Source organism: Indicator indicator, chromosome 27 (genome assembly GCF_027791375.1).
Source record: "Indicator indicator isolate 239-I01 chromosome 27, UM_Iind_1.1, whole genome shotgun sequence".
In the NCBI taxonomy this organism is placed as follows: Eukaryota; Metazoa; Chordata; class Aves; order Piciformes; family Indicatoridae; genus Indicator; species Indicator indicator.
In genome coordinates, this window is record NC_072036.1 from 3,995,948 (window position 1) to 4,022,888 (window position 26,941).

Consider the following 26,941-nt stretch of genomic DNA (forward strand, 5'->3'; position numbering starts at 1 on the left):
ATAAGCACTTCTCCAGAAGTCCATCAGAGGTGCCTGGCCAAGTCCAGTGTTTTGCAGATCAAGTCCTAACAGCAGCATGAAGCATTCTGCTAGGAAGTCTCTGTGCATCAATCAAGTGATGCTTTCACTGAATGAGGCTTCTCTGAGGGAGGATTTTCAACCATATTTCTTTCTAGTGGAAGAAAGTATTGCCACCAGCTTTGTTACACAGTTATAATACCATAGAATCATTGAATTGTTTTGGTTGGAAAAGACCTCTAAGATCATCCAAGTCCAACCACCAACCTAAGATCACCATGGCCATTAAACCTTGTCCCAACAGTGCCATGGCCACACATTTCTTGAACACCTCCAGGGATGGTGACTGCAGCACCTCCCTGGGCAGCCTGTTCCAGTGCCTGACCACTCTTGCAGCAATCTTTCCCAATATCCAACCTAAGCCTTCCCTGGTACAATTTGAAGCCATTTCCTCTTGTTCTATGACCTGATACTAGGGAGAAGAGACCAAGCCCCACCTCACCCTTTCAGGGAGCTGTAGAGAGCAATGAGGTCTCCCCTCAGCCTCCTTTTCTCCAGACTAGACAATCCCAGTTCCCTTGGCTGCTCCTCCCCAGCCCTGTTCTCCAGAGCCTTTCATCAGCTTTGCTGCCCTTCTCTGGACCTGTTCCAGCCACTCAATGTCCTTCTTGGAGAGAGGAGCCCAAAACTGAACTCAGTACTCAAGGTGTGGCCTCCCCAGTGCTGAGCGTGGGGGACAATCACTTCTCTACTCGTGCTGGCTACACTATTACTGATCCAAGCTAGGATGCTGGTGGCCTTCTTGACCACCTGGGCACACCCTGGCTTATCTTCAACTGGCTGGCAACCAGCACCCCCGTGTCCTTTTCTGCTGGGCAGTTTCCAGCTACTCTGCCCCAAGGCTGGAGCATTCATGGTCCTGTTGTGACCCAACGACTGCCCTGAAACTAAACACAGAGACGTCAAATGCTGACACAATTTCCACAGCACTGCCTTCAGCTGTCACTTTCTGCAGTATGGAAGCTCTGCAGATGTGAGCTCTCATCAAGAGATGATATCAAAGTTCCCAGGCATTAACCTTTTTGGTCACTGATATTAGGCAACCAAAAGCATTGATGAACTTACGATCTGTGATGATGGCATCAAACAGCATCCCTTTCCTCCAGACTGGCCTTGAAGAATCAGACACCAGTGCATCAAGGTAGTATTTCTCTAACCCATACTGCCTGAGATTAGCTCTGATGTTTTCATCTGGCCCTCTCCATTTCTGGTTCTTTCTGCTTGCCTTGCCTGGGAGGAGGAGCATGGAATGGGGAAAGGAAAAAAAAAAAAATAAAAGCAGCACAGTCAGCAACTGTTGTAAAAAAGCTTCCATATACACTGTCACCTAAAGAAAAACAACTCCATGTCACACACAAAAGCTGAGTTTACCTCCTGCCTTCTACTCTCTGTCACAAGAACCTGCAATAAAGCTTCAGAAGTATCAAGGAATAATAAAAGTACACGAGAAAAGTTCTGCTGCACCATCTACATGGAGGGGGGTGTCACAGAACACATTCCAAAAACTCACAGAAAACCTGGTTGGAAGGGACCCCAGAGATCATCTGGTCCAACCTTTCTAGGTGATAGTGGAGCTGAAAGGAGCTGGCCCAGCAGCCTGGCAGGATGAGTCTTAACACTGACCACTGTAGGGGAATCCACTGCTTCCCTTGGGAGATGATTCCAGTGTCTGTCTGTGCTCATGGGGAAACATTTTCTTCTGCAGTCCAATGGGAATCTCCCCAGCAGTACCTTGTCCCCATCACCCCTTGTCTTTTCCATGGGACTCCTTGTAAAAAGGGAGTCTCCATCCTCCTGGTAGCCACCCTTTATGTACTGGTGCATGGCAATAAGGTCTCCCCTCAACCTTCTCTCTCAGCCTTTCCTCCTATGGCAGGGCTGCCAGGCCTCTGATCATTCTTGTGGCCCTTCTCTGGACACTTTCCAACCTGTCTGAATGTTTTTTGTATAGCAAGAATCAAAAATTAATGTAATTTATGGTTTATGAGAAGTTCTCACTTTCCTCAGGTGTAATCCTGTTCAGTAAGTCAGATATAATTTGCACTGTGGTTGATCAGAGAAGTAAGACTTGGATTAGACTTCCTGGGATAGGTTACAAGGAGCTTCCTACATCACAGGCTAGGAAAGCACACAGCTGTTGTAGTTCTAATTTGGAACTTTCTTTTGGTTTTGATTATTTCCTTTATTATTTTGAGGAAGGAAATAATTAGTAAGAGAATACCCTAGCTAGGATAAATATAAATTGGTGAACAAAAATAAACATGATCAAAAGGAATCCTGTGAGGAGTAGTATTGCTTTAAAATCCACTGAGTGCCACCTACTACCATGGGTATTCTTAAAGTCCAGAGAATAACATTTCAGTGGCTTAGAAACCATAACATACCTAATCCATGGATTGTGTTGTAATCTATATCAGCACCACACACATATGCTCCAAAGTGTGCTGAGGAGATCAGAAGGCCACCTATAAAGGGGAGAAAAGGGGGAAAAATGTAAACTGCTGTCATAAATGCTAGATGTTAGGGTCTGTGTTAGGATTTTTTGCTCAAGAACTTGAGGAGTTTGCATCAGTAGCATATTAAACCAAAGAAATGGAGAGGGGGAAGGGGGGCGGAAAAGAAGCGAGGAGGAAGGGGGGAGAACAGAAGAGAGGAGGAAGGGGGGAGAACAGAAGAGAGGAGGAAGGGGGGAGAACAGAAGAGAGGAGGAAGGGGGGAGGAACAGAAGAGAGGAGGAAGGGGGGAGGAACAGAAGCGAGGAGGAAGGGGGGAGGAACAGAAGCGAGGAGGAAGGGGGGAGAAAAGAAGAGAGGAGGAAGGGGGGAGGAAAAGAAGCGAGGAGGAAGGGGGGAGGAAAAGAAGCGAGGAGGAAGGGGGGAGGAAAAGAAGCGAGGAGGAAGGGGGGAGGAAAAGAAGAGAGGAGGAAGGGGGGAGGAAAAGAAGAGAGGAGGAAGGGGGGAGGAACAGAAGCGAGGAGGAAGGGGGGAGGAACAGAAGCGAGGAGGAAGGGGGGAGGAACAGAAGAGAGGAGGAAGGGGGGAGAAAAGAAGAGAGGAGGAAGGGGGGAGGAACAGAAGAGAGGAGGAAGGGGGGAGGAACAGAAGAGAGGAGGAAGGGGGGAGAACAGAAGAGAGGAGGAAGGGGGAGAACAGAAGAGAGGAGGAAGGGGGGAGAACAGAAGAGAGGAGGAAGGGGGGAGAACAGAAGAGAGGAGGAAGGGGGGAGAACAGAAGAGAGGAGGAAGGGGGAGAACAGAAGAGAGGAGGAAGGGGGGAGAACAGAAGAGAGGAGGAAGGGGGGAGAACAGAAGAGAGGAGGAAGGGGGGAGAACAGAAGAGAGGAGGAAGGGGGAGAACAGAAGAGAGGAGGAAGGGGGAGAACAGAAGAGAGGAGGAAGGGGGAGAACAGAAGAGAGGAGGAAGGGGGAGAACAGAAGAGAGGAGGAAGGGGGAGAACAGAAGAGAGGAGGAAGGGGGAGAACAGAAGAGAGGAGGAAGGGGGAGAACAGAAGAGAGGAGGAAGTGGGAGAACAGAAGAGAGGAGGAAGGGGGAGAACAGAAGAGAGGAGGAAGGGGGAGAACAGAAGAGAGGAGGAAGGGGGGAGAACAGAAGAGGGGAGGAAGGGGGAGAACAGAAGAGAGGAGGAAGGGGGAGAAAAGAAGAGAGGAGGAAGGGGGAGAAAAGCAGAGAGAAGGAAGGGGGAGAAAAGAAGAGAGAAGGAAGGGGGAGAAAAGAAGAGAGAAGGAAGGGGAAAAAAGAAGAGAGAAGGAAGGGGGAAAAAAAGAAGAGAGAAGGAAGGGGAAAAAAGAGAAGAAATAAGGAAAGGAAAAAAAGAGGAGACAAGGAAGAAAAGGAAAGGAAGGAAAAAGGAAATAAAAAAAAGGAGAAAAAAAAAAGAAAGAAAATAAAAAAGAAGGATTAAAAACTCCCAGGCAGTTGGAATCACTACACAATTGTAACCAGGGATAGTAACATCAAGTCCCTTCTCTCCTTATCTTGCTGTTCCCTGTTGCTCCTTATCCCTGGAGATTGTTTGGAGGAGTCAGTTTGTGGTTCTCAGTATTTCAAAGCAGTAAGATCCTTTAATCATCACTGGAATCAAAACTTTTAAATCTGGCTTTGCAAGGAGCAGAATTTCATAGTGTGGGCAAACAACTGGGAAAAGCGTCACCAAAAAAAGGCAATTCTGCTGTGTCTGTTCTCAGCCTGCTTAACTGTGTCTAGAATCATGGAATGGTCCATGCCAGAAGGGATCTCCAGAGCTCATCCAGTCCAGCCTCCCTCAGTCAGCAGTGACATCCCCACCTAGATCAGGTTGTCCAGGGCCTCGTTGAGCATCACCTTGAAGATCTCCAGGGAAGGAGCCTGGGCACCTCCCTGGGCAACCTGTTCCAGTGTTCCACCACTCTCATAGTAAAGAACTTGTTCCTAACATCCAACATCTCCACTCAAAGCTGTTGAATACCACAGCCACTTCCTGAGCACGAAGCAATGGTCAGGAACCTTGTACAGGTAAATATCTTCAACAAACAGCAACATCCAAAGCTTCTGGAACTGTTTTTCAGTGTGAATGCTACATACCAATGTATTTTTTTTCTGTATGCTGCCTATTTTGTTAGTTCATTTACTATTAACATACTCGTCCTGCAACAAAACTGATTCTTTTTAATCACTACTATTGTGATCTGCTGTCATAACTTTAAAGCAAACTACCAGGAAAGCATTTGGGATTTCCCCTTCAAACTGGCAAAGGACATCTGCTCAGCAGCTTCCAACTGAAAGAAAAGCAGGAGAGCAGCAGGTTACCAAAGAGCTGTGCTGTTGAGCAGGTGATAAGGAGAGATGGAGCCAGCAGAATGGTTTCAAACAGAACCAGGGAGGCTGTGAACCTCACACTACAGATGCCAACAGCTTATGGCTGACACAAAAAGTCCTGCTGTAATAAAAGGGGGAGGTGGCTGCAGGAGCAAGAGTTGCCCAGCACAGGGGACAGCAATAGGTTGTGTGGGTGACACCAGTTCTCCCAGTCACCAGCAGCAAGCAGAGGAGCATCTCAGGTGGCTGCACTGCCCCACATCTCCCACTGGGCCCCAACAAGTCCCTACCACTGTGTGCCCAGGCTGAAGATCCCATCTCAGAGCACCAGCAGTCTCCTAGATCATGTACTAATGAGATCAACCAAAACTGAAGGTAAAAGAAAAAACAAACAAAAAAACCTAACACAAAAATACATTCCTCTGCTTTTTCTGGTGAAATGGATGAGGGAAAAGCAAGGTTACTCACCCCAGAGGAGTCACCCTTCTTGCCTTCAATCCCTCAGAACAGATGGGCAGTACCTCCAGAGGGCCAAGACAAATTTAGCTAGCCCTGACCCCAAGTGTGGCATACCACCCAGTCCTATAAAAAAAGTGAGAACAAAGTCCTTTGCCCACCTAAGAATGCTTTTAACATGAACTTAGAGCTTTTAATACATCTCAGCTGGTTCCAGTTCAACTGTGTTCACACAGGTGCATGCAGATTTAGGTGCTCTACCACAGCCATTCCTTTGAACTACTGCATCAGAGGCATGCAAAAGGTTAATCAGAGAATCAGTGTCCCCTGATGTCTATTAGCAGAGTGCTGATGGCACAGAACTTCATGCTTCTCTACCCTACACTATTTCCCTCATCTCTTCAGCAGAGATGAGGGTCTGCCCATAACAGTGTCCTCCAGGATCTCCAAGACAAAATTCCTGTCACTTGCAATTATGCAGTATCAGGAACTGGCAAAGGGAAAGCAGTGCCAAACACCTTCCAAAGGCACAAACAAGCAGCTTGCTGGGATAGGCTGAACACATTGTCCAGGAAGTATCAAGTGTTCAGGTAAAAGGCTTGACTGATTCTTACAGGAACCTCCAGGCTTCCTTCTGCCTAACACTGAGGAAATAATATCTAAACAGTTAATGGAAGCTCACCTCAAACCCAATCCTGGCCATTCCAATTCTGCTTTACAACAACAAAAAAAAGGACACTCAAGTCTTCTAAACCAGCCTGCTCAAAAGCACTGTTTAGTCCAAGGACAGGCTGAGGCCCCATCCCTGGAGATACTCAAGATCAGACTTGATGTAGCCCTGGGCAGCCTGATCTAGTTGGAGGTGACCCTGCTGACTGCAGGGGGAGTGGACAAGATGAATTTTGAGGATCCCTTCCAACCCAATGCAGTCTGTGAATTCCCAGTGTCCACTCTTACAGGAAATGTGCAAGACTTGTGACACGATCCCTTCAGGCAGAACAGGTTTTTTTTTTTTTTCCAACAAGGAAGCTCCATTTTGCAAGGCTGTCCTAATTTGGCAGTGTCTTTCCCTGTGCAGTGTCAAAAGCAGGAAGAAACCAAGGCAGGTATTAAAGCTGCCCCAATAAATAAATCTGAATTTTAATTGTATGTCTCTGACATATGCTCTCCTTGACCAAAAGGTGAGCAAAATCCAAGCCAGGACACAACCTTTGTTATGCTTTTGAAGAAACCACAATAGGTAGCTTAACACAACAGACTCCTGGGTGCTCAAACAGCACAAGCTGACACAACAGACTTTCTAGTTCACCTACTACAGCCAAGTTTTCCTTAAGTAAAAGTACTTCTAGGTTACACACAGCAATAGGTGGAATAAAAGCTCCCCCTCCTGGCTTAACTAAGAGACAAAGACACAGTGGTGTGAATATTACCCTGAGGGCCAGATGTGATGGTACAAGGAACTGATCACTGTTGAATGCTAGAACCCAACTACTGCTGTGCCCTGAAGTGCTCCTCAGCACTCCTCCAAAAACACTGCTGCTTGGAAAAAACTCTGAAAGTGGCTGCAAGGAAGGCTCTAGCCAAATTCTTGGTCAGCTTCAGCTCTTAAGCAGTCCATGACACACATGAACTGCTGTTTGAATCATGCCATGTAACATAAGGCTTGTCAGAAGTGTAAAATACATTGTTTACATCTTCTGAAGTTAGTCTTCTTCCCCCCCAAATCCTTTTCAAGTGCACAAAATCTTCATTATGAGGGTGGCAGAACCCTGGAGCAGGCTGCCCAGAGAGGATGTGGAGTGTCCATCTCTGGAGGCATTCCAAACCCACCTGGCTGTGTTCCTGTTTAATTTACTCTGGGTAACCCTGCCGTAGCAGGAGGGGTTGGACTAGATGATCTTCAGAGGTCACTTCCAGTCCCCCCAATTCTGTCATTCTGTGTGATTCGGTGAAAAATACTCACTCTACATAATCACCATTTTGCTTTTGGTATCATCCCAAAAATCAGTTGAGCACCAGAAGCCACTGTGCAGGTACAAATGTAGTGTGAGCACTAACACAAGCTTCCTGTTTACCCCACCAGGAGGAAAAAACATATATATATACACCTGTTCCAACAAATGGATCATATACAACATCATTGGGCTTTACTCTCCCATGGTTGGCCATAATGAAAGACAGGCAGGCATCCATGCTTGTATTTCCAATGAAGTGTCTCTTTTTCACACTGTAGGACTCAATAAGTTCTCTTTGGCCATCTGCAATCTGTTGAAACATGTAAAAAAAAAAAAAAAATCACTGAGAGGTCTTAGACAGGAGATAGCAGCAGGCAAGCTAACAGACACCATCCAACAAAGAGGTAACTTCATTTCATAACATTTTCTTAGGATCACAGAATGGCAGGGGTTGGAAGTGACCTCTGGAGATCACTGAGTCCAACCCCCCTGCCAAAGCAGGATCACCTAGGGCAGGGCACACAGGAACACATCCAGATGAGTCTTGAAAGTCTCCAGACCAGGAGACTCCACAACTTCTCTTGGCAGCCTGCTCCAGGGCTCCAGCACCCCCAAAGTGAAGAATTTTCTCCTCATGTTGAGATGGAACTTCCTATGTTCCAGCTTATACCTGTTGTTGTCTTATCACTGGGCACCACCCAAAAGAGCCTGGCACCTTCATCTTGACACCCACCCCTCAGCTATTGATAGACATTGATGAGATCCCTCTCAGCCTTCTCTTCTCCAGACTAAACAGCCCCAGGGCTCTCAGTCTCTCTTCACAGGAGAGATGTTCAAGTCCCTTCATCCTTGTAACCTCTGCTAGACTCTCTCCAGTAGATCCCTGTCCCTCTTGAATCAAGGAGCCCAAAACTGGACACAGTTTCAACCTCACTTTGCTTTCTGCCATCTAAAATATGACAGGCTTCTTTTCAAGCAACAGATATCTTTGTTCAACACTGAGAAACTCTTCAAGACAGAGAGCAAAAACGTACAACCAGTGCAAAGGGGAAACTCTTATGAAGTTGTAACAATCAGAGCAAAAAAAGAAAAAAACAAAAACCGTCCAATTCCTGGGAATTCAGACTTAAAATAACTTCCAAATTCTGAGAAGTAGAAATGGAAGCTAACAGGAGTGAACCCAGGCACATGCACATGACTGAGGTCACACAGAAATTCCATCCTCACTGGCTTTTCTCTCACACTCAGAATGTAAATTTAGGACAGTGCTGACAGATCAGAATTTACTGGGGAAAAAAAAAAAAAAACAAACAAAGCCCAAATGCTAACATTTTTACATCAGACTTCCAAAATATGTCAAAGAGAACCAAAGCAGCCTGGAAGAAAACGTGCAAAAGCTCTTCCAATGCTATCCCCCAGCTCTAGCCAACACCAGCCTTACTGGGTAAACAAAACATACTCAGCCTACTGGGCTCAGGTTGGTTTACTCATTTTTAAACACTGCAGGAATCCAGCACAGATGGAACAACAGCTGCAAGAGAATTGCAGAATGGTTTGGGTTGAAAGGGACCTCCAAAGGTCATCCATTCCAACCCCCCTGCAGTCAGCAGGGACCTCCTCCACTAGATCAGGTTGCTCAGAGCTTTGTTGAGCCTGACCTTGAAATATCTCCAGAGATGAGGCCTCAAACACCTCCCTGAGTAACCTGTTCCAGTCTTCCACCACCCTCATGGTGCAGAACTCGTTCCTAGAATCCAATCTAAATCTGCTCTTTTCTCATTTCAAACCATTGCTCCTCATCCTATCACTGCAGGCCTTTGCAAACAGTCCCCCTGCAGCCTTCTTGTAGCCCCCTTCAGGTGCTGGCAGGCTGCTATTAGGTCTCCCTGGAGCCTTCTCTTCTCCATGCTGAACACCCCCAGCTCCCTCAGCCTGGCCTCATAGCAGAGGTGCTGCACTCCCCTGATCATTTTTGCGGCCCTGCTCTGAACCCACTCCTTTGGGTCCAGTATTGCAGTACTGCCACAACCCAGGGAGCTTTCACCTAAACCACAGGCATGGAGAACACTCACACATCACTTGGATCTCTTACCTCCTCTGTGCACAAGCCCCTGACCATAGCTACACAGCCTCAGCAGTGATTGTCCCTCCACCCAGCTGCCCATGACCCAGGACATTACAAGCACAAAGTGTCTGGTGTCATTCTGGAAGAAGCCCTTTGAGGAGCTATTTTTTTTTTCCTCACAAAAAATAAATGAAGAAGAGGAAATCAGGATAGCCTCAAGAGATGCTAATAATGCAGCATGTTTGGAGTGCTTGAATTCCAAATGCCAATTTCAGCTTGTTTTTGAACGTGGCTCTGCTGTGGAGCACTGCACTGCCAGTGGCCCCCCAGATAAGCACTGCCTGGGGGCTGAACCCACTGACACCCAAAGCCTCAGGGATCAGCCCTGTGCTTTTCTGGAGATGTACTGGAGATGTCAGGACCACTCCAGGATGCTACAGCGGGGCTGATGCAGCTCAGTGTGGCCAAAAGCCACCTGCAGTTCCTGTAAATCTTCACATGCTGCTGGTGCTTTGAGCTCCACCCGGGCCCACAAGAGATTAATGCAGCACCAGAGTCTCACTGCTGTGTTGAATTCATATGCACAGAATGGTTTGGGGTGGAAGTGACCTTAAAGATCATTCAGTTCCAACCCCCCTGCCACAGCCAGGAACACTTTGCACTAAGCCAGGTTGCTCAAGGCCTCATCCAACCTGGCCTACAACATCCCCAGGGAGAGGGCATCCAAAACCTCCCCGGGCAACCTGTTCCAGTGTCTCACCAGCCTCACTGTCAAGAATTTTTTCTTAACAGCCAGTCTAAATCTCTCCTCTTCCAGCTTCAATCCATTTCCCCTTGTCCTATCACTACAAGCCCTTGTAAGAAGTTCCTTCCCTCAGTGAAAATTCCTTCACTGGAAGCCAAGAGAGAATGTGTTCCAGATAAAACTTCATTGTTTTCCCCACCTCTAAGTTTCTCAATTCAGTTGCTTCTTCCAAGTCACAAGAAGTGACTTTCCAAGTGACTTTCTTCTTCCAAGACTTGCATCAGTGACAGATTCAACCATCACTGTATTGTCTGCTTCCATTAAAAGTCAACACAATTCTCTACACTGAAATTGAAGAACAATTTCCTAAATGTAAAAGCTGACAAGAACTGAAGCAAGCATACTCACGCACCCATCTACCAAAATACAGCTGAAAAGGCTCTTCTGGAACTTTATTAGGGTCCATTCCATAATCTTCCAAAATCCAGAAGATGTGCTCTGGATTCTTTAAATTTACTTTTCCTTTGAATGGCAGAAATTCAAGGGCCTATATAATAAACAGTGAGGAAAAAAAAAAACGACAGGGTCAAAGTTTTGAAATATGCACCCCATCGAAAAAAACAAAATGAAAAGAAGAAAACTGAAAAAAAAACAAAACAACACAAAAAAACCCAAACCAACCAAACAAAAAAACCCCAAATCCAAACCTAAAATACCTAAACCCCACAATTCCACTTGTGAGGAATGGCAAATTAGCACTGAAAGTACACTCTCAGTTTTCTCTGGATTTTCACAGACTCATAGAATGGTTTAGGTTGGAAAGGACATTAAAAAAATCATCCAGTTCCAATCCCCTGCCATGGGCAGGGACACCTCCCACTAGGTTGCTCAAGGCCCCATCCAGCCTGGTCTTCAACACTTCCAGGGAAAGGGCATCCAGGACCTGCCTAGGCAAGCTGTTCCAGTGTCTCACCACACTCACTGCAAAGAACTTCTTCCTAATCTCCAGTCTAAATCTCCCCTCCTCAAGCTTCAATCCATTCCTTCTCATCCTATCACTGCAAGCCCTTCTAAAAAGTCTCTCCCCTGCTCTCCTGTAGCCCCTTCAAGTACTGCTCTAAGGTCTCCCTGGAGCCTTCTCATCTCCAGAATGAATAACCCCAACTCTCTCAGCCTGTCCCCATGGGACGGGAGAGCTGCTCCAGCCCTCTGATCATCTTTGAGGTCTCCTCTAGAACCCATGGTCTGTTAAACAAAAAAAGAAAAAAAAAAAAAAGTCAAGGTTATGAATTTTGAGGGAATATTCCTTCAGACACAAAGATTTCATGCAGAGTTGAGAAGATGCAGGGCAGGAACTGCCTTCAGGAAACCCACACTGAAATACACTGATAGCACAGAATAATGTGAACAGATTAAATACATGTCAAAGGTTTCTTGAACACCTACTTACATCTATCTTTTGTATTTTCTGTGCCTGGGTCAGTGTTTTATTAAAGGAATGGATACGAACTTTGTAAGTGGAGTCCGACTGTAGATATGGAAGCTGCAAAACAGGCAAAGAGACTTCCCTCAGCACAGCTGCAGTGCTACTTGAGTGTGAGACAGGAACCAGGTTAGGCAGATTCTTTACATGCATACCATCCTCTCCATTGGATAGCTCTTCAAAGCTGCATAGAGCTCCCCTGCAGATCTTCCATGACCCCACAGTTCAAATATAGACCTGAAATTACAAAGTGTGTGAGAGGGCAATCACCCCAAATTTAATACAGGCAGTGAACCATTCTACAGCTGTGCTGCTCATCCACACCTCCAAGGTACCCCTCAAGCCTCGTGACCCAGAGGTGTCATGTTAGGCAGACACCTCAGAAAAAGACCAAAGGCCACTGGAAGAACCACTCTGGCTCTTGAATTTTCTAGAAGAACCTCTGCTGCAGCTGAGCTGAGGCTCAGACATCAGAACTAGGAGTTCTACCACTACCTTTCTGTTCCAAACTTGATTTCCAGTTTTTATGCATCACTGGTGTTACCTTTTAATTCCATATGATTTCAAAGCAAGCTACGAACTAAATATTATTCAAATGATGTTACAACTCCTGGCTCTGCACCATTTCAAGCCCCTGCATTGATCACACACTAAGTAGAGAACATGGGCACACTACAGGCTCCAGTAACACCTCCTCACAAGAGGCTGTTTAAGACTCCAAGATAAAATCATTATTTTATATACACAATACAGAACAATTTTCCACCACCTACACTAACATTTACATTGTACAGTTAAAGAATGATTGGCCTCAATGCTCTTAAAGGTCTTTTAAACAGTTGGCCTCAATGCTCTTAAAGGTCTTTTAAACAGTTGGCCTCAATGCTCTTAAAGGTCTTTTAAACAGTTGGCCTCAATGCTCTTAAAGGTCTTTTAAACAGTTGGCCTCAATGCTCTTAAAGGTCTTTTAAACAGTTGGCCTCAATGCTCTTAAAGGTCTTTTAAGAATGGTTGGTCTTAAAGGTCTTTTAAAGAATAGTTGGACTCAATGATCTTAAAGGTCTTTTCCAACCAAAATGATGCTAAGATTCTCTTCTGTAACTCTCTAAGATCTTTCACCTCTTACTTTGCACACACTGTCCTCTTCATTAGTCCCCTTGCCATCTCTTCTGAAGGAATATTGAGAATCCAGAAGGGAGACTGAAATAAAGAGAACATAAAGTGATGCAAATACCTAGCTGGAGGATGTCACACAAATTACACAGCTACATAATTCTGTTCTATAAAAAACAAACCATGCCTGCTGAAGATGGAAAACAAACAGAAGTCTGTTAACTGCCCAGAGAACATTTAATTTGAGGCATACTTAGCTTGAATGTCTGCAACAATTCACCAGGCATTTCATTTTCCCAGCATGTTTTTGACTTAGTAAAATATTATTATTTATGCTTCTCTAGATTATTAACCTTCTAAAGAGTCAAATCTCCTTGTTACATGCAAGTAGTAACTTAAACCCAGAAACTTTCTCTGACTGCACACCCAATACAACACTGAAGCCAGGCTCAGACAGCTTCCTGGCTTCACTCTTCCAGATGGGCTGCCTCTGATTTAAGAGGCAAGCACCAAATTCCAGCTGCTGGTTTGGCTGTTCTGAAAAAGGAGGAGATTCTCCCAGCAGATGGCACTGCTTCTTTTCACACTGTTGAAGATATCCTGAGGTGTGTTTTGTGCATCTTTTACTCCCTTCTGAATCTGGACTGAAATTGAGAATTGCTCAGGTTTGGAAGATCTCTCATTTTCCTAAGAAAAAAATCAGAATTTACCAGCTCCTCACATTTAATAATCATAAACACACTATAAAGGACACTCTTGCATACCATATTCCAGGAAAATATTTTGGTCCTCACTTACATTGACACGAATTTCCTGCTCACTGCTGAACTGTCCACCATAAAGTGAGAGCAGAGATGTTACTTCCTAAGTGAAAATACAAAGGTCAGGCTTTAAGAGCAGTAACTTCTATTTAAAAGACAGAAAAAAGGAAAAAAAAACCAACAACAACCAAACAACAGCATATCATAAATTCTAATGCAGGTGGTGACCTCTGGGGTTTATAAGCAAAACATTAGAGAGCAGCAGAAGGCAGAATGGTCTTTGTGATTGACTTTCCATGGGGACTGACAGTGAAGCACTCTTAAGAGTGGTTGTAAGGATAGGGCAGAGGTTCACAATTAAACTCAGCTTGTATGCACTGCTCATGAACTGAAGAATTAGACCCTCCTGCTATAAAGCAGCTTTCTTGGAGTTCAGGTGCAAAAGAAGGAGGTATGGTAAGGTTAAGGCAAGTTGTAGTCTACAACACAGTAAGATGACACAGTAAAATTCTTTACAGTGAGGGTGACAGAGCACTGGAACAGGCTGCCCAGGGGGGTTGTGGAGTCTCCTTCTCTGGTCCAAACCCACCTGGATGCATTCCTGTGTGGACCATCCTAAGTGATGGAGGAGGGTTGGACCTGATGATCTCTTGAAGTTCCTTCCAACCTCTGATATACTGTGAGACCGTGAAGATCCAGCTAGGCAAATCTCAGTAATCAAATCCCACCTCTTGGCATTTTCTCCTTCATCAAAGTTTTTACTGTTCAGGCTTACACCCTCACAACAATATTCATCTTACAATACTCATACATTCATCAAATGGGTTGGGTTGGAAGGGACTTTGAAGATCATTTAGTTCCAATCCCCCTGCCATGGTTGCTCAAGGCCTCATCTAACCTGGCCTTGAACATCCCCAAGAAGGGGGCATCCACATCCTCAACCTGTTCCAGTGTCTCACCACCCCTACTATCAAGAATTTCTTCCTAATATCCAGTCTAAACCTGCCTTATCCTATTTATTCCTGATTTTTTTTTTTCCCCTCACTGATTCATACAAAAATGATGTCTCATCAGTAACACTCTGCCCCAAGGCTGGGCACAGTACTGAGCATCAATTCCTTTTCTACCTCTCTGCTTTACAGGTATCTCAACAGCTTTCTTCACTCGGTGCCTTTTACAGAGCAAACTAAATCAAAGACTACAAACTGAATGTGCAAACCAGCACATCTTCAAGAAACAAGCTTGTAAGCAATACTCAATAGCAGCCACCCACTAAAAGACAAAGCTAAATGAGAGGTAAACACTGGGGGTGTTTCTCATGCTGCCCCTTTGCTAGAAACAACACACTGCAGCCTCTGAGCTCCACTGGCAAAAGAACAGGGAAGCAAATTTTTACACTGGCTTAGATTTGAACTAAATGGGTAAATAAAATGATTACCATGAAGTATCCCAAAACTCAGAGGAAAACAAAACCCCACCAGCTAACCCATGGCTTTAGTGGCACCTGACCCCATTCGTTTCCAGCTTGTCATCTGCATAGAAAAGGACATATGAAATGCTGGGGATAAAAAACAGGGGGTTTGTTCCTGGAGGAGAAAAAATTATGCATAATTATTTCATTGTACAGTCCTGGGAGAGCAAAAGCACCTGAGATTTTACAGATGAGTCAGTGGCATCCCCACACACTGCCTGGAACACTACCTACAGGAAAGTGACAAGAATGAGAAGCAGACAAACATGGTCTGTGAGGAAAGGCCTGGAGAGAAATGTGGCCACAACTTGTACACAGGTTAAAGAAAGGAAGGTCATCACCTTCTGATGTTTACTACAGAGGAGATGAGAGCACCAGGTGCAGGTCACAGCAGTGCTCTGGATGATGAGAGGTTGGGAAGATCCTTCTAAAGGGAGTGATGCATTGGAACAGGTCTGCCTGAAGATGTTGATAGGGAACCACTTGACATGCATCTCTGTCCATTAGAGACATCCTGCACTGGAAAACTGGATGCCTGGTGGTACCCCTCAGTATCTGAGCTAACCCAGGACTGACCATGGAGCAGGGTTTCTCATCAACTAACAAAGATGAATCACAGAATTTTTTCTACACACTTTAATGTGGGCTTCAACAAACACCTTCAGCTGTTGTGATCCCACACCAGAGAACCACAGAATGGTGGGGGCTGGAAGGGACCTCTAGAGATCACCTAGTCCAACCTCCCTGCCAGAGCAGGGTCACCCACAGCAGGTTGCAAAGGAACGTATCCAGGCCAGTTCTGAATGACACCAGAGATGGAGACTCCACCACCTGTCTGGGCAGCCTGGTCCAGAGCTCCACCACCCTCAAAGGGAAGAAGTTCCTCCTCATGGAACTTCCTATGTTCAAGTTGATGTCCATTTCCTCTTGTCCTGACACTGGGCACTACTGAAGAAGGTTGTTCCCATCCTCCTGAAACCCACCCTTTAGGTATTTATAAGCAGTGATAAGACCCCCCCAGTCCTCTCTTCTCCAGGCTAACCAGGCCCAAGTCCCACAGCCTTTCTTTGTAAAACAGATGTTGCCCACCTCTAATCATCTTTGCTGTACCCTCTCAAGCAGTTCCCTGTGCTTCTTGAACTGGGGAACCCAGGATACAAACAGCTCTCTCATCTCCCATAAGCAGGTGCAGCAGAGATGGAGATCAGGCAGCTGACAGGGCTGAAAAATCTGTCCTTGATTTTCTGCAAAGTTTCAGAAAAATCAGGTCCCTAATGCTGCTCATCACAAAGCCAAAGACCTGGCTAAGTAGTACAAGACAAGGGAACTGGAACCAGGAATGTCCCCAGAGAATCATAGAATCAGTCAGGGTTGGAAGGGATCACAAGGATCATCCAGTTCCAACCCCCCTGCCATGGGCAGGGACACCTCACACTACATCAAGCTGGCCAGAGCCTCATCCAGCCTGGCCTTAAACACGTCCAGGGATGGGGCCTCAACCACCTCCCTGGACAACCCATTCCAGGCTCTCACCACTCTCATGGGGAAGAACTTCCTCACATCCAGCCTGAATCTCCCCACTTCCAGCTTTATTCCATTCCCCCCAGTCCTATCACTCCCTGACACCCTCAAAACTCCCTCCCCAGCTTTCTTGGAGCCCTCTTCAGATACTGGAAGGCCACAAGAAGGTCTCCTCGGAACCTTCTCTTCTCCAGACTGAACAGCCCCAACTCTCTCAGTCTGTCCTCATAGGAGAGCAGCTCCAGCCCTCTGCTCATCCTCATGGCCCTCTCTGGACACCTTCCAGCATGTCCAGATCCCTCTTGTAACAGAGGCTCCAGAACTGGATACAATACTCCAGGTGGGGTCTCAGCAGAGCTGAGCAGAGGGGGAGAATCACCTCCCTTGCCCTGCTGGCCACACTTCTCCTGATGCAGCCCAGGCTCTGCTTGGCTCTCTGGGCTGCAAGTGCACATTGACAGCTCCTGTTGAGCTTCTCATCCCCCAGCACCCCCAAGTCCCTCTCCTCAGGGCTGCCAGTCCCTGCCCAGCCTGGATTTGTGCTTGGGATTGCCTTGACCCAGCTGCAGGGCCCTGCACTTGGTCTTGTTGAACCTGAAGGAACATGATTTAACAAGCAGCCTTGGTAGAGTTAGAGAACTGACACGATGGTCCTTTCTGACCAGAACAATTCTGTGCTTCTATTATTTATGTACCCACAGCACACCGTCTAGTTTAAAAAGCCATCGAAACAAGCCCTTAAAAACATTTTGCCAACCCATTTCCCCACCCTCTTATCTGGAGCCGCAGGTATTTGCTGGCAACCTCCCCAGCCCCAAAGGCTCGTGAAATTGACGAGGTACAGCCCAGCCTTAGAGGCACCAGGCAGCGGCTCCCCATTGAGCCGGGCGACAGCAGGAGGGAACCGGCGGCCGCTGCAACGCCGAGGAGCTGAGAGGCAGCCCCGCATCTGGGGGTCCCTTGCCGCAGGACACGAGCAGCTTCCAAGTGACACCGGCTGCCCTTCGCAGCCAGGCCGCCTGCCGCGCACAGCCGAGGACCGCGCCGCCCGGAGCGGCGCCTCGCCCGGCTCGCCGCTGCCCGGCCAGCCCCGACCCCGACCCCGGCCCCGCGGGGCGCTCACCGGCAGGCGGAACTCGAGGTGCTCCTGGGCCAGCAGCAGCAGGTAGCGGGGCAGCAGCGAAGCCGCCCGCGCCATGTCCGGCCATCTGCCGCCTCTCGCACGCCTCCCCGGGCCGCATGCGCCGCCGGGCGGGCCCAGCGCCGCGGCGGGAGCGGGGGAGGAGCCCGGCGGGGAGGGGGTGCGGCCTGAAAGGGCCCTGCTGGGTGCCGGGACGGGTATGGCTCCTCGGTACTTCAGGGTACGGTCGCTGGCAGTGGCTCTGCCGGCCGAGGGGGAGCGGAGCTGAGGAGGGCTCTGGTCGGGGGGCACCCGCGGGCCAGCTTTGCAGCCTGCTCCAGCGCTCACCTTTTCTTTTTTACCCCCCTCCCAACAACTTTCCCTCACTGGCGTCCGTGGAGCAGCTCATTGAGCACCATTAACAATTAAAGAGACCAAAGGAGTCACGTTCGTTTTTCCGTGGGAAGGAGGTCAAGGCCGGCGAGGGAGCAGATGGGGTGAGAAGCAGACTCCCAGGAGAGGGGCAGAAATGGGGCTGTCCAGCAAAGGGGGGAACTAAAGGAGGGGCTTTTGTTGCCACCTTATATTTTGCTTGATTTTGCCATCTAGAGCTGACAGCTGTAATCCCCCACTCACTACTCTCGCTGTTACGCTGAGGTGAGAGGTTCAGTTTATCCAGATTTGGGTAAGCCTTTTATTAGGACCAGGCCAGCTCAGCCCTGGCCTCATGCTCTGTATTTGCTGTGCTGATTTTTGGACAAGTTTTTTTTGTTTGATTTTTTTTGTTTGTTTCGTTGGTTGGTTGGTTGTTTTTTTTTTTTTCCTAGATGGCTAAGGTAATGCTTGTGACCTGTGAACACTGCCTGGGCCACCTCCATAACCACCTCCATAATCTCATCCTGCAGCTTCTCCAGTTCTCTCTTCCTCTGCTGCAACCAAAACTGAGGTTTGCAATGAAGCCTTAGTGCTGCTGGCTGACAGGAAGACAACCTAAACGTGAGCTGGCAGCTAAATGTGAAGTTTTCTAGCAAGAGGAAGCAAAGGAGGTAGATGTGGATCAGGGTTGTGCACCTCAGCAGCTGAGACCCAGCAATAAACACATTGCTGAGCTGCTGACAGAGCCCCTGAGTCTGAGAGTGCTTACAAAAACTTGGGATTGCTGGGAGAGAATCGGGAAGGAGTCTGCTTTTGGTTTTCCATTCATTCTCACTTTAGATTTCTTAGCTGTGTACCTTCCACTTTAGAAACCCCTTAGAAGGAGTTACTGCTATTATTGCTTAAGCTTAATCTCTTTGAGACTGGCTTTCCCTTACTTTACCTGCAGAGCATTGCTGGTTGTTCTTTGAAGGTGAACACCTCATTTTCCAGTGATACTATTTTCTACAGAAGAATTGAACTTGCAGCCCTATTTCTTCCTGGTTTGCTTCAATGATCCATACACAATCAGGGGCAGTCTCATGCTGCTCAGCATAGTTTGGAAGTGGTGTGTATATGTTAGTGAGACTTGGAGAGTATTTGATCCTGATGTAACAGAAAAGTGCTTTTCAGATGATGTGTCTGTAAACTTCCCTTACATTCCTGTGCTGCCACTGAGGAGAATCAAGCCATTTGTTAAAGAGTGGTTTTGGGGAGTCAGGACAGAATTACATAACTATTTTAGGGAGGGGAAAGGAAGAACACTTACACTTTTTAGCCTTTGGGGGAATTTTAAGTACACAAAACATAATTCCACAAGTTGAAATTTATCCAGGGAGCTAGAATTAACCACCCTCCTCTCACAGCCAATATAACAGGATCATATGACAATCAGTAGTTTCAATTTTTAAGTGAGAGGCTGTGACTGAAAAGCCATTATTTAATGTGTGCTGCTGCAGAGGTTTCTCAATTGTCCTTCACAGCCATTTTGTTGTCATCTTCTGCTCCTTTATACCCAAAAGAAGCAGAGATGCTTGACTGTGACTTGCATGTTTTGCTGGGTCATTCAGGGAGCTCTCTCACTGCTCACAGGGCTCATATGCAACAGCATCAACATATCTACCTGGGTAAATGAAAAAAATAAACCAACCAAACCACCACAGTAATGCTTTTAAAATATAGAAATACCTAATTTATGATTCAGTTATTAAATTGTTCAGAATTTGGATTTCTGTCCACTCTCCTGTAGAAAATCCTGCACTCATCCTCTGGTTTATCTCTCTTTTATCTGCTACCAGCTCTGCTAAGGTGCTCTTGGGGAAGCTCTTAATTTGTGTAGTTCAACAGGTGGAGGATGGGATCCAGCGAAGCCATAATTACAGGTGGATCTCTCTAGGTATAGAAGAGTCTGTCCCTAATTCATCAAAATAATTACACATTGCCCAGAGAGCCCATTACCTAATTACAGGTAATATGTGCCTGGAGCAGCTGGGCAGCTTTTAGCTCGCCAGTGCTGCCTGCCCCTGGGTTGTAGCTGGCAGAGTGGCTGTGCAGCAGAGCCTTTTAAGGCAGAACTATCCCTCCTGGGTTTGGCTTCACGGCTAAACCTCCCAGTCAGGCAACACCATGCTGGCTGGCTGCATTGCTGCTTCTCTTTTCAGTGCCTGCTGAGGAAAAGCCTCCTGCTCCCACCACAGATCAACATTGCAGCTCCAGGTAATGCTTTCTGTGCATAGTAGCTCCCGCAGTCTGTGGGAAGCTTGTCAGCAGAGCGAGGCTTTGTCCACCTTTAATCAGCGTGCGGGCAGAAGAGCTGCCCACCCCTGCGTAGGGGTTGGTGGCTGCCTCTTGGGGAATGATTTGCTTTCTGGCCTGTCAGTAAGCCTGTGCTGGGCAGCTCAGCCAGGGCTGCTTGGGAAGGCTGCGGGGCTGCTGGTGCAAGGACCAAGTGCTTTACAAGGTGTCCCTGCGCGAAGAGTGAGTGCTGTGCATGGGCCTGTTACACAGAGCCTGCCTGGGGGGTATGGTAAGAGTGGGACTGGGGGTATGGTAACAGCAGGACTGGTGGCAAACTGTCTAACCTTGTAAGCACAGCTCCCTCCCCTGAGTTACAAAGTGCCTTCTGAATTTTAGCTTTTACCTTTTTCATTGATGTAGAATTACAGGCAGTGGACTGAATCTTCACATTTTTAATGCCTTTTTCAGCAGCCTTGCCACAATTATCAGGCTGATTTGTTGTTCTTCCTTCACAGCTGCCCCAGTGCACCTAGGAACTGCAGCTACAACCAGGTAGTGATTCGTTTCCTGCTCGAGCACCATCGAAGGCTGTCAAGCGATGGAGGAAGACAAAGGGCAGAGCGCTAAAGCTAGCAGCGCTGTGGGTGACCTGAGGAAAAGCTGGCAGAGCTGGGCAGAGGATCACATTGAGTACCAGAGGAAGAACCCTTTCAGCAGCAATGACAGGCTGGCAGCAAAACCTGGGCACGCTCACAGAGGAGATCCCACCTACGGGAGACCTCTGGAAGGGTCTCGGACAGAGCAGAGAGGGAAAGATGCTCACTCACATGTGGGAAAGGAGGTTGAAGAGCTGTGCTTGATCATTAGAAGGACTGGACAGGTGGGAGAAGATGGCCATGTGAGTGTGACATTTGGGCAGCTGTTTGAAACATATGTGACCATTTCCAATAAAGTGGTGGGAATCTTGTTAAGAGCCAGGAAACATGGGCTGGTTCATTTTGAAGGGGAAATGCTTTGGCAAGGCAAAGATGATGATGTGGTCATCACTTTACTACAATAAGGATTTGTCCTCTACGGAATTCTGCTGCATGCTGCATTTGGGGAAAAAAAAAAAAAAAACAAACTTATCTAGATGCCATCTTGAAAGAGGTTTTCATTACAGGATTTCAACACTTCTTACCTGGGATATGAGCAAGAGAGAAAATGAGTGAGAAGGAAAAAAAAAGGAGTATTTTTTTGTAAAGCTGGTTGATTTGGGCAGAAATCACAAATCATGAACCAATCCACCCTGCTGCTATTGGATGGTCCTTTATTAGCATCCACCACCAAGTATTCCACAGTTCTTCAGCTCACTCCACAGGCTTCCTGCTGTAGGTTACTGAGTGTCAATGACTAACTTGCTACAGGACAACACTGATCATTGCAGCTTGTGAAACACTTGGTGAGGGGGGAAAAAAAATCTTTGCTTTATAAACCACGACAATGAAAACTTTGCTGGGAATTCATACACTTCTTCAAAAACAAACCAAACCAAACAAACAAAAAAAAAAAGCCCTGGTATATAGCAAAAGCTTAGATGACTTTTCATGTAGTGAAAGTGAATAAATGGAAGTGATTTTCATGAAGCATATGAAAATCCCCAAATTTGTAGAAATAGGACAGCAAGGATGTTTGTTGGTCCTAAACTGGTTGTATATTGTGTGTATTTTGGAGAGGTGTAGTAGTCCTGGTATTCAATAGTCTCTTCTTAGCATCAAATCTTCTCCAAACCTTCTATCTCTCTTTGTTTTGTCCTGTCTCACACCTTTTTCACCTGTTCTCATGCTGTGTCATATCCTAGAAGAGCACAAAACTCTGCAGTCTTTTTGGTGAATTCAGCTCTGCAAGTGGGGTGCCACAAGGTGAAGATGTGAAAGACAACAGAAACCGTACAGTGGGGCACTGTGCAGTCATGAGAGGGGAACAAAAAGAAGCAAGCTTCTTTCTCTTTGTTCACCAAAATGTAGCAAGGTTGTTAGTAAGAGGAGAGAGGAGCTCCTGGAGTGCTAAATGCAGAAATGAAAGTCTGCTGGTGCAGTCCCAGACCTCATTTACCTGAGGCAGGGCTGTGCTTTCACAGCATTACTTGTGAGCTCCTAAACCAGGAGTAAAAATAATCAGCTCGTTAAAATAGAGATCAAAAGATGACCAACAATGATTTCCTTCAGGGTTCTTGCAGGGGAAGAATGGTTACAAGAAAAAAAAAACACAACCAGAAAAAACACTGCTTATATGCAACAGCTGGAGCAATGCTCTTAAAGTTAACCAGGACCTGTATTTACAACACTTCCCACCAAGAAAACTCTGTAATTAGAGCTATAAAATTCTGTTTTTCACTAGTGTAAATAAAAACTTAGCTGTGATGTTAACTACACTACTTGAGGGGGTCTTTAAAGTGAAATCCTCTCTTGCCTCAGAAGGATACTGAGATTTATCAGGTTCATAATTTATATTAAAAGTGCTAAATTATTTTATGCTGTAGATAAACCAGAACTGTTTGGGCAGAAAGCCTACAAGAATGTTCTTTTGTTTTGACATTTCTATCTAATGTGCATCACAATGAGCCTGATGACTGAGCAAATAAAAATACAGATTTTGGGTAGCCCTCTGCCTCCTTTTCTGAGTGAAAAGACAATGGAATTAGAAAAGAAGGGAAGAAATGAATGTACTGAAAGAGGGATGGCTAGGGGACAGGGGGAGGATGGAAGAGGAAATAAAGGGTAGGATTTAGTCACCACAGAATGTCAGCAGGTAGGAAGCTGGGGAGCATGCACTGCCCCAGGCACTGCTGGGGTGTGTTCCCTTGGGTTTCAAACCCATTCCTGCTGTGTCTAGGTCTTGCAGCTGAAAACAAGACCTGTGATTTATGATCTTGCTTTGGTTTTGGAACAGCACCCCTCAGTGGATTTCAGCTCCTGTACAGAAATGTTGATTTCAAAAGCAAGCAAGCTTTGGCTAATACAGCAGTGGAATGGGAATTGCTCTGACAGCCTGGCAATCCAAGGTGTCTGAACCAGCAGCATGAGTTCAGAGCTTGCAGCAAGCAGTCAGTACCTGGCAGTCCAAGTGGTGTCAGCTAACAGAATGGTCATATAAGGAAAAATAATGCAAGACATGGGAGAAACTGAGACATTTGAGGTAGGCTGTAGCCTGAGCACCCTTAGCTGCATTTCACTTCATGTAAACTCACCCAGTTAGTTATTGAGGCTGATAAGCAAATGCCTTGGAATGGGCTTCCACTACAGTGCACCTTCAGTCCTGAATTCAGTTTTGGGGCTCCACTACAAGACATTGAGGTGCTGGGAGCTGGTCTAGAGCAGGGCAACCAAATAACTTTCAGCTCTTTAAATCTCTCCCAAACTTCACTTCTTCATGGCAAGCTCCACGGTGGCCTTTCCTCTTCTTCCACCTGAAGCCTGTGAATTCTGCATCTCTTTTGGAGTGCAGGGGTTATCTGTGCTTTGTCTAAGACTGAAAGCACTTTCAGCACTCCAATAAATGTTGCACATCAGTTTGAGACAACAGCAAGTTGGGTTTTAAGCAGCATTTTGTTGTTCCCACTCCTGTCAGATTTCAAATACAAGTTTCACTGCTTTGCTTCCATCTTTCTGCTTTTCAGAAAGCTTCAGAATAAGCTTGAGGAGCTGTTACCAATTTAATCACAGTGGAAATGCTGTCAGTACTCAACCCAAAACTTATAGATTATCATTCTACATTTCACAGCATTGTCTGTGCCTGGTCCATCCTTTCAGAGGGGCAGTTACAACTTGAGCACAGAAGTGTTACTCTCTGGGTTCGCATCAGGTTGGGAGTTTATGTAAAACAACTGAGCAAAAGAGGACAAATAAAGCTTTGTCATTCCCAAACATGCAGCCAAAAAAGCAGCTTTTCTCAGGACTAATACTGGATCAAAGCACAACAGAGCCAGGAGCAGTGGCTAAACAACTCTCCTTTGCTTCTCCAGGCTCTTGGAGAGAAAGGGCTGCAGAGTTCACTCTTGAGAGTATTTTAGTGATCTTTGCTCACTGCAAAGCTCTGCAGAGGATTTTGGAAGTTTTAAAATGATGGCTGCAATGCTGCTGTAGAAGAGGGAGGCACAATGGGGTCTGCACACTGCTTCTGCCCAGGGCCAGCCAGCAATTCTGAAACAAAGCATTAGGCTTTTCAGAAAACACTTCTTTACCTAATTAAAAAAATTATCTGCTGAGCCTAAGAATGCTTGTCAGTACAGGAGGAGAATGGAACATGGTTCTGTGCTGAGACACTAATGAAGTACTGAGCATTCAGCTCAGTCATGAATGGGGCTGTGGAATGCTGGGTTGTTTGGGCAGGTTTGAGGCCTCTCTGCTGTTGTCAGACAAACTGCAGTTCCCTGTCTTGTTCATAAGACTTTGGAAGCTAGGTGATACTCTCTTTGCCTTTCCAGCCTTGCTGTCATTAGTGGGTCCATCACAGCTAACCTTTGTGGTTCTGTGTACACCTGACAAGGCACTAGGCCTGGCTGGAACGGAGGCAATGTTCTTCAGAGCAGCCCAGAAGGTGCCATGCCCTGGGGGTCTGTGCCTGGAGCAGCACTGGTAACACACCAGAGCTGTGGTGTTGGCTGAGCAGTGCTGGCACAGCATCAAGGCCACCTCATCCTGCTCTGCTCCTCCACTGGGCAAGAAGCTGGGAGAGGGTACAACCCTCACACCAGGCACACACTGCCCAGCAGGGATACTCCATGCCATATAGTGTCATGCTCAACCATGAAAGGTGGGGAGATGGGGATTTCTGGGGGGGATGGGGACAGCCATTGCTACTGGCCTGCTTGTGGGAGGCCATACCTTGGGTTTTTCCTTCCTCTCTCCTTCATTTATCAAACTGCCTTTATCTCAACCCACAAATTTTCTGACTTTTCCTGTTCTCTCTCCCATCCTGCTGTGGTCAGGGGTGAAGAGTGAGCAAAAGGCTATCCAGAGTCAATCCCCACAGCCAACTATTCCATTGCACTGGAAAGTCATTCCAAGATTAGCATTTATTCTATTGCTTATTCAATCATTTTTGACAACAGTTCCTGTTGGCTCTTTAAATACTACATGTCTCACTTAAATACAGTTACATAAATTAATTACAGATCAAAACACAAACACAGGATTAACTCCTGAAATATCTTAATGTTCAGGTATTTCACAAAGCCAGGAGCCAGCTCAAACCTTCTCATCCATTGCACAGCAGCAGTCAAAGTTCAGTGGCTTTAATTCAAACTCCTCCGACAGATTAAAACCCTACAGGGCTGCGAACAACATGGAAGGGGACACCGGGAACAAGGTCTTAGAGACAGGAGAGTTGTGAACTCTTCAGGATAGGAAATGTTGTTCTTCATAGCACTGTGAACGTATGGATAGTTTGCTGTAAGAATACTACAGTGCATTGGACCACTAAGGCAATAGGTGCTGGGGCAGTGGAAAGCACTGGGAAGAGTAAGTTCAGGGAAGCTTGCAGGTGCATCACACCACCACCACCTCAACTGCATCTAAAGGCATTGGCCGAGGACACTTGGATAGTTTGGCATCCAGAGACAGAAGAAGGAAAGTCCAGTCTCTGTTTTCTGCAGTTTTATTTCCAGCCTGCCTTAATATGGTACTGAAAACCAAAGCATTGCCCAGCAGAGCTGTACAGCAAAGGCCAATGTGCAACCAGCTCCTTAAGCAACCCGACATGTTCCAGTTTTGGGTTGAGTCCCTGCTATCCCAAATTCCAATCACACTGCTGTTACACAGGCCTGCCACGTTCTCTCTGCACTGAAGACCTATTTCTCCTCTGACTTCATTCCAAAATCAAATTTAGCCAAGCCATTTGTAAGCTCCAAGGGACTTCCAGTCCCAACAGTATCAGCACCATCTGAAAAATTTGGTTGTTTTTTTTTCTACCATCACACAGAAAGAGTAGAAATTAATCAACTAACTAAATATTAATTCCTCTGAGCTCTTCTTTTTTTTTTTTTTGGCAAAGACAGTAATTAATTGACAACATTGTGCACATAAGAGGGAAACAAAATCTTCAAGTCCAACATCCAGCCCCTTACACACTGTGTTGGATGTTCTATAGCATTACACCTTGGGTACCTGTTGTATGAACATTTACTTACCTCTCTGGTGTGCAACTGAGAGAGGTAATAAAGTGGCTTAGCACCAGCAAGATAGTAGGGTACCTTCAGCAATGTACCTGCTAACTACCAGGTGTAAGGATCACACAAATACAGGTGGGAATGTCAGTGTTTTACATCCCAGAAGAGTGCACCTCTCAAACCAAAGCTGGATTCCACCACGAGCATTTCCTGTGGTACCAGGTGCATGCAGACAGTAGTAACTTAGGGACTTAGTAGCAAGGCAACCTGCTGTTACACCCTGCCTTCTACTATTAGGATATGTCTGTGCATGAACTCTATGGATAGATACAGAAATACAAAATCAGAGTTAAAATACATCACCTTCTTGTCAGAGAAGTAGAGAGACTGAAGTACCCCAATGAGAGCGTCAGGCTGGCAGCCACAAAACCTCTGTGCATTTCCTCATAAGGAACTAAAGCTTTTTTTATCCTGGTGTATTATTGGTAACATCAAACTGTGCAACCTTAAATCAGAGTTCAAAGAACCAGCTGGCTGGTGACAAAGGGCTCAGAGTGC

The 26,941-nt window shown here is 46.3% G+C and overlaps 1 protein-coding gene across 1 annotated transcript in view; it reads right to left on the reverse strand.

Moving 5' to 3' along the window:
• TRMT11 (tRNA methyltransferase 11 homolog) overlaps positions 1-17,661 on the reverse strand; it is a 35,406-nt gene extending 17,745 nt beyond the window's left edge. Inside the window, exons 1-9 of the mRNA XM_054393133.1 lie at positions 17,587-17,661; positions 13,509-13,574; positions 12,724-12,797; positions 11,753-11,834; positions 11,565-11,657; positions 10,527-10,661; positions 7,458-7,614; positions 2,463-2,543; positions 1,144-1,308 (exon numbers count right to left, since the gene is read on the reverse strand). Of these exons, the coding sequence (XP_054249108.1) occupies positions 1,144-1,308; positions 2,463-2,543; positions 7,458-7,614; positions 10,527-10,661; positions 11,565-11,657; positions 11,753-11,834; positions 12,724-12,797; positions 13,509-13,574; positions 17,587-17,661 (928 nt within the window). The remainder of the gene's footprint in view (positions 1-1,143; positions 1,309-2,462; positions 2,544-7,457; positions 7,615-10,526; positions 10,662-11,564; positions 11,658-11,752; positions 11,835-12,723; positions 12,798-13,508; positions 13,575-17,586) is intronic.
• Positions 17,662-26,941: the final 9,280 nt, after the last annotated feature.